The sequence below is a fragment of the Aplysia californica genome, unplaced genomic scaffold (genome assembly GCF_000002075.1).
Source record: "Aplysia californica isolate F4 #8 unplaced genomic scaffold, AplCal3.0 scaffold00852, whole genome shotgun sequence".
NCBI classification, from domain to species: Eukaryota; Metazoa; Mollusca; class Gastropoda; order Aplysiida; family Aplysiidae; genus Aplysia; species Aplysia californica.
This window is the reverse complement of record NW_004798122.1, coordinates 1,507-9,831: the sequence shown is the minus strand read 5'-3', so window position 1 is coordinate 9,831 and position 8,325 is coordinate 1,507. Positions and strand designations below refer to the sequence as shown.

Genomic DNA, 8,325 nt, shown 5'->3' with positions numbered 1-8,325 from the left:
ACACACACACACACACACACACACACACACACACACACACAGACGTACCTGTAGTCTAAGCAAAGACAGTCTAGCTCCCTTGATATCGTCCCCATCAGCCAGAAATTGGTCATGAGACCCCTCCACATTCTGTCGGAAGCTCTCTGAAATACAAAAAATAAACACATAAAAAGTAGGCTTAGGTTTTTTACATCCACCCACGAAACAATTTAGATCATTTAGGAGGCGGGCTTTGAGGAGTTTACAAGGCTCTTAACACATCTGGTTCGGTCTTGATAGTCTTAAAATACTAATAGGGGCGTTAAACCAATACAAGCAGGATACTTAATTTATTATCGTTTTCTTCAAACGTACGTATTCATAACATCAATAATATCGTCATAGTTTTAGTAGAGTTTTTTCGGCGCTCGCAACTGCATAAGGTCATATGAGCGCCAGAAGATTAGGGGTGTTACAAGAGAGTAACAAACATAAAAAAGAAAAAAAAGGGGAGATAAGGACGATAGATGTTTGACAGGAAAGAAGGAGCAAACCACACCAGAGCACCCGCCAACCACCCGCTTATCATCATTATAAAAAGTTGACCATTTTTTTAGTCATACACAGCTGCATCACTTGCTATACACTCTTAACGCAAAAAGCTGTCTTAATAGCACTATGTTTATTATTGTTTGACTATTGTTATTGTTATTGTTATCATTATTATTACAATTACTATTTCTATTACTATTACAATTGCTGTTATTATTATTATTATTATTATTATTAGTAGTAGTAGTAGTAGTAGTAGTAGTAGTAGTAGTAGTAGTAGTAGTAGTAGTAGTAGTAGTAGTAGTAGTAGTAGTAGTAGTAGTAGTAGTAGTATCGTTTTTCGTCGGCTTATTTATAACGAAATATCGCCAATAATAATAATACTGTCAATATGTCATGGTGAAAATTGTGAGGCAGCGTGGTGGAATCAGGCTCTCGTCAAAATAATGACATCGAAGAAAACAGCTGTTTTCTCCCTGCTTAGCAATTTTTATCAAAATTTTTGTTTTGGCTCAACACCTTTTATGTCCATTTACAAACACATTCCTTTGAGGATTTCACCGAAAACGTTGATCAAAGCACAAAAATATGAATTTACAGTTTCCATGGACTCTCGAATTTTGGAATTTACCAAGCTTTGGAGTCCATTTTCCCGCTAATTTTACCTCTTAAACCAGGTGACCCCCACCTCCTTCAATCCAAAATATCTCCACTCCTATTGAAGATGGATGGGTAGTTTTTTCATTGAAAGCAAGACAAATGAACAAGCTTAAAGGTGATACCAATAACTCAATATGCCTTAAAATTGACGAGAGCCTGATTCCACCACGCTGCCTCACAATTTATTGTGAGTGACACGTGCACCCACTGAAAGGACCCACGGCTACAAACTCGTCACACAAACAGTTATCTCAATTGGGGTCACATCCTGGTTTCAGTTACGTCGTCTTGTGTTTTTCTCAAGACCTCCGCCCCAACACCCCCCCCCCCCCTCATCACTGAACGCATCGCTCTTTTGTCTATCACACGTATACGTGCTTGTACGACACATAGTTTCTCCTACCTTCCCCCGTCCCCCCACCACCTCTTGCACTTTCATACTAGCTCCATCTGTCGATCCCTTCCACTCATTTACACAAGCTTGAAAACACATATTTTGTCCTACCTTCACCCCCCCCCCCCCCCACGCCCTCGCACCCTCTCTCTATTTGTTGATCCCTCCAACTGACTTCTACATGCTTGAAGACACATATTATTTTTGTTCTACCTTCTCCGTCCCCCCTCCACCTCTTGCACTCTACCTCTCGTTCCATCTGTCGATCCCTCTCACCTCTGAAAACAGGTGACCCCCACCTCATTCTTTCGCAAGTATCTCGACTTGTATTCAGGATAAATGGATACTTTTTTCATCCAAATAAAAATAAGTGAACAAGCTTTAAGATGATACTAATAATTCTACATGCCAAAAAAAACTGACGAGAGCCTGATTCCACCACGCTGCTTCACAAATAATAATTCCCAAACTCTGCAAGACAGATGCTCATTGTCGAGGAGAAAAGTAGTTATCTTTGACACACTGGAGAACGTCTTGCTTGAATAGTGTCATTATAATAATGAAACCCCCCCCCCCCCCAAGCAAAACAAAACAAAAAACGCAATAGGGCAAACTGGAAGTAGCCGTTTATAAAGGTGATTGTCTTATACAGGTGATTGTCTTTTACAGGTGATTGTCTCACACAGGTGTTTGTTTATACGAGTGACTGTGTAATACACGAGAATGTCTGATACAGGAGTTTGTTTCATACAGGTGATTGTCTTATACAGGTGATTGTTGTCTTATACAGGTGAATGTCTTACACAGGTGTTTGTTTTATACGAGTGACTGTGTAATACACGAGAATGTCTTATACAGGTGATTGTTTTATACAGGTGACTGTCTTATACAGGTGATTGTTTTATACAGGTGACTGTCTTATACAGGTTTATACAGGTGACTGTCAAATGCAGGTGGTTTTCTTATACAGGTGATTGTCTTTTGCAGGTGATAGTCTTTTACAGGTGAATGTCTTATACAGGTGATTGTCTTATACAGGTGATTGTCTTATACAAGTGGTCGTTTAGAGCAGGTGATTGTCTTCAAATGTGATTGTCTTAAACAGGTGATTGTCTGACACAGGTGGTCGTATAGAGCAGGTAGGGCAGAACCTACCATGATTCTCCCCCAGCACATTGGCGTAGTCCGTGGCAAAACGTTTGTACAGGTGGCTGTCTTATACAGGGGATTGTCTTAAATAGGCGACTGTCTTATACAGGTAACTGTCTTAAATTAGTAAATGTCTTATACGGGTTAATGTCTTATACATGAGGTTGTCTTACACAAATGATTGTCTTTTATAGGTGATTGTCTTACACATGTGGTTGTCTTATATAGGTGTTTGTCCTACACATGTGGTTTGTCTTACACATGTGGTTGTCTTATACCGTACCGGTGGTCGTATAGAGCACGCTGGACTATACCTACCATAATTCTCCCCCAGTACATTGGCAAAACGTTTATACAAGTGAATGTCTTATACAGGGGATTGTCTTATACAAGTGAATGTCTTATACAGGTGAATGTCTCATACAGTACAGGGGGTCGTATAGAACAGGTTGGTCAGTACCTACTAGAATTCTCCCCCCAGTACATTGGTATAGTCGGTGGTGAAACGTTTGTGCAGGTGGTTGTCTTATACAGGTGGTTGTCTGATACAGCACAGGTGGTCGCATAGAGGAGATCGAACAGAACCTACCATAATTCTCCCCCAGTACATTGGCGTAGTCCGTGGCAAAACGTTTGATGACAGCGTACACGGCGTTGGGGTGATTCAGGTCACTCCTCACCTCTGACCTCTCACGCATGCGTACGTCTCGGAGCCGGTCTGTATAGAAACTGTGGACAGGGGAAAATAGGTTTTAAAGACATAATTCAAAAAATTATTTTAGAAAATATTATTATACATATACTTATATATATATATATATATATATAAAAGAAAGGATCAAATACAAAGCTGCCGTTCTCTGTTTTAAATGTATAAATGATAGTGCACCATTTTATCTTAAAACATTCCTTGAATTATATCATCCACCTAGAGCCCTTAGATCAGCCTCTGATAATCTAATTCTTTAAACTCCACAACAAAATTACAAAACATACGGCGAGCGTTCCTTTTTATTCTTTGGTCCCCAGGTATGGAATGAACTCCCATATAAAATCAGATCTGCACCAACAATTTCCATTTTCGAAAATCAGCTGAAGCATTTTTTATTCACAAAAGCATACCTGTCATAATGATGTACTGTGATGTATTTATATAAGCATGTGTATGCCAGACTGTGAGACTGAAGAAATAGCGTGTGAGAATGAGAGAGAGAAAGAGAGAGAGGTGGAGAGAGAGAAAGAGAGAGATAGAGAGAAGAGAGAGAGAGAGATAGATAGATAGATAGAGAGAGAGAGAGAGAAAGAGAGAGAGAGAGAGAGAGAGAGAGAGAGAGAGAGAGAGAGAGAGAGAGAAACGAAATGCTTTTCTATCTGTATATAATGAATGTTTCTAGTTACTCACGTTTGAACTTTATTGTGACCGTTTGTGAATTTTTACAGCAGTGTATATTTTTAGTGAACACATTTCCTCACTGCGAGACTGTTTTTCTCATAACATAAATTTTTACACATATATACATTTATATTATATCATACGCATGTATGAGCAGTATAATAAATGTTATTATTATAATAATAATAATAATAATAATTATTATTATTATTATTATTATTATTGTTATTTGTGCATGTGTGCGTGTCTGTGTCAGTGTCTCTGTGTGTGTGCACGCGCGCTCGTGTGTGTGTGTGTGTGTGTGTGTGTGTGTGTGTGTGTGTGTATGTGTGTGTGTGTGTATGTGTGCGTGCGTGCGTGTGTGTGCGTGCACACCCAAGAGCACATGCGCATGTGTGGGTATGTGTTTGTGTATGTTTGTGTGTGTGTGTAAAGTGTTGACTGCATTTAAACAATAAGAACATCTTCTAACACGCGGTACATAATATCTTCTTACAAGCGGTGTATTGTATATATTCATCATTGAACTTACTCAGAGAACGTTTTCAATCTCTCGTACTGGTAATCGATAAAGTTTTTGAACTCTCGCAGCAGAACGTCCTCCTCCATGACCATCCGCTCGACCTTGAGCGATGACGTGAAGATCTCTCCTGTGGTCAGCGGGAGCAATGTGGCGAGGAAGACCGCGAGGAGACCCACACACAAAGGGACTGTGCTGGTCATCGTGTTTGTTGGGAAGGATTCTGGGGGTGAAAAAAACCCACACATTTTAATCAGACTGTCCTTCTTTTTTTTCACAAAATTATTTCAATAGTATGCGAGGCTGTGGGGGCTTTTGAAAATTTCATAAACAGAAAAGAAATCTACAAAGAACTACAAAGTACTGAAACAGGTCCACCCAAAACAAAATAAATCAAGAAGCAACAAGTAATTGTGAGGCGTGCTGACAAAATGAGTTACTTCTCGCAGTCCACAAATGGAGATGTTGACCAAAAACTGACACTATAAGGTCAAATTTGTAAATTTTCTATTGATGCCATATTCTTTAAGTATAACACTCCTTTTGTTTCATACTTATAAATTGTAAAAACTTCACTTATAAGTGTGATGTGTCTATTTCCTTAAGGCCTGAATCCGAGAAGTAACTCATTTTGTCAGTACGCTTCACAATTGATTTCCTAGGACACCTGGCTCGACAAACAGGGTGTGATCTCTCGCTCTCACCGGGGAAAAACCCAGGAAGCAAATGAGGTAGGGGTAGATTCAGAAAAACACATTTCCCAGGAACATAATATAATAATATGGGTTTTTTTTTAGCTTTCGAGCTGAGAAATGACTGGAGAACATGGTCACCGATGTCTGTTTCAGATCTTGCTCTCCGAGATGATGGATGATGATGTTGTTGTTGTTGTTGTTGTTGTTGTTGTTTTTTGGTAGGAGTTGAACTGCCTGTTGTACCCGAAGTTCTCGTTCTAAAAGATGAGGGCTCTTTTTACGAAGGAAATAGCAATAATTAAGAGCAAGGAAGACGATAAGAAGAACACAAATTTCCAAACAGTTTTCCTTTTTCACACATTTCTTATTTGTTACATTGTTGAGGTTTTTTCTGAAAATATAACATTAATTGTGAAGCAGCGTGGTGGAATCAGGCTCTCGTCAATTCTTTTGGCATGCAGAGTTATTGGTATCACCCAAAAGCTTGTTCACTTGTCTTTATTTGGATGAAAAAATATCAATTTATCTTGAACACAAGTCGAGATATTTGCAAAAGAATGAGGTGGGGGTCACCTATTTTCAGAGGTAAAATTTGTGAGAAAATGGCCACTAAAGGTTAGTTATTTCCTTAGCTTAAGAGTCTGTGGTAACTAAAAATTTACATTTTCTGTGTCTTTAATCAACGTTTTTCAGAAAAAATCCACACATAAATGAGTTCTTTAATATGCATGAAAGGTGTTGAGCCAAAAAACAAAAATTTTATAAAAATTCACAAACCTGCGGAAAAATGCAAGATTATTCATTTTGATTATTTTGACAAGAGCCTGATTCTACCACGCTGCCTCACAATTACTACCGTGGTGACATGTTTTCTGTGTCACTCCCAGATACCCGAGGGACACGGGGCAAACAAATGTCTATGCAAAATTAAAAACCCGGTTAGGTCAGTTACGGGGTGCAGCCTCCGATTTGAACCTTTATCTCCCACAGGAAGCAAGACGAATAATAATAATAATAATAATAATAATAATAATAATCATAATCATAATCATAATCATAATCATAATCATAATCATAATCATAATCATAATAATCATAATAATCATAATAATTATAATCATTATCATTATCATAATAATAATAATGGTAATAATAAAAATAATAATAATACAATAATAATAATAATAATAATAATATATTATTATTATTATTATTATTATTATTAAACAACAATATCAATGATAATAATAACAATGGAAGCTTCTGTCGGAAATTAAAATTTAAATGTATGGCAAAAGAGCCAGAAGAAAAAAAATGGCCTGGCGTCATGTACAATCGTTGAAATAATGAAACAATTTGGTTCTCTGTATGTATGTATAGTATAAGGTTTTACGGCGCTCGCAACTGCTAAGGTCATATGAGCGCTTTTGTTCTCTTTCCTCTTATGATTTGCTGTCTGGCCAAAGAGTATCTGAACAGATTGCAGGCAAAAAGACAACGTAGAACAAAATGAAGCATGGAAGATTTAATGTGTGTGTGTTTTTGTTTGTTTTGTTTATATGTGAGGCAGCGTGGTGGAATCAGGCTCTCGTCAATTTTTGGGCATGTAGAGTTATTGGTATCATCTTAAAGCTTGTTCACTTGTCTTTATTTGAATGAAAAAAAATGTCCATTTATCTTGAATACAAGTGGAGATATTTGAGAATGAAGGAGGTGGGGGTCACCTGTTTTCAGGGGAAAAATTAGGGAAAAAATGGCCGCCAAAGATTAGTTAATTCCTTAGCTTAAGAGTCCGTGGCAACTGAAAATTTACATTTATTGTACCTTTATTAATCCACACAGAAATCAGTTTTTTAATGAGCATGAAAGGCGTTGAACCAAAAAACAAAAATTTGATAAAAATTCAAAAACCTGCGGAAAATTGCAAGTTTCTTCACTTTGATTATTTTGACGAGAGCCTGATTCCACCACGCTGCCTCAGATATTGTCTTCCACTATCGATCGTGTGTTGGGGGATGAAATATTCATGCTTCTGCCTAAACATTTGAGCTTCAGTAAGGTCTTGTAACACCCGTCTGGTTCTCGGGGCCCTGTCCAAGAGACAGGGGAGCAAAGAATAGGACCACTGTATCCGTACCGCGCATGTCGTAGAAGGCGACTAAGGTCGGTTTGGCAAAGGGTCAACAGGTCTTTCCCGTAAAACAAAAAGCAGCTACAAAAACATCAACAGCAAAAACAATACGACCGCCAGTTCTGGAAGATGGGGGACCGTCATCACCGAGGAAGACCAAAGATGACATGGAGGCGAGCGGTACAAGCGGAAATTGAAAAAGCGGGGACATCATGGAAACAGATAGAAAAGGATGCTCAGGACAGGCTTCGCTGGAGTAATGTTGTTGATGGCCTGTGCTCCACTGGGAGTTAAAAAGGGCAAGAGAGAGAGAAGGTCTTGTAAGAGTTTTACGGCACTTGTAAAACAAATAATAATTGGTCATACAGGTATCTAAGAGAAGGCGTGTTATAGAGAGTAACATATAGAGAACAGAAGGAGGAGAGATAAGAACGATAAACGTTTGATAGGAGAGAAGGAGGAGAGATAAGAACGATAAACGTTTGATAGGAGAGAAAGGGGAGAGATAAGGACGACAAACGTTTGATAGGAGAGGAGGAGAGATAAGAACGATAAACGTTTGATATGTGAGAAGGGGGAGAGATTAGGAAGATAAACGTTTGATTGGAGAGAAGGAGGAGAGATAAGAACGATAAACGTTTGATTGGAGAGAAGGAGGAGAGATAAGAACGATAAACGTTTGATTGGAGAGAAGGGGGAGAGATAAGAACGATAAACGTTTGATAGGAGAGAAGGGGGAGAGATAAGAACGATAAACGTTTGATAGGAGAGAAGGAGGAGAGATAAGAACGATAAACGTTTGATAGGAGAGAAGGGGGAGAGATAAGAACGATAAACGTTTGATAGGAGAGA

At 38.5% G+C, this 8,325-nt stretch overlaps 1 protein-coding gene across 1 annotated transcript in view; it reads right to left on the bottom strand.

Moving 5' to 3' along the window:
* LOC106013389 overlaps positions 1-4,870 on the bottom strand; it is a 9,314-nt gene extending 4,444 nt beyond the window's left edge. Inside the window, exons 1-3 of the mRNA XM_013088990.2 lie at positions 4,660-4,870; positions 3,324-3,463; positions 49-143 (exon numbers count right to left, since the gene is read on the bottom strand). Of these exons, the coding sequence (XP_012944444.2) occupies positions 49-143; positions 3,324-3,463; positions 4,660-4,850 (426 nt within the window). The 5' untranslated portion in view covers positions 4,851-4,870. The remainder of the gene's footprint in view (positions 1-48; positions 144-3,323; positions 3,464-4,659) is intronic.
* Between the last annotated feature and the right edge of the window lie 3,455 nt (positions 4,871-8,325).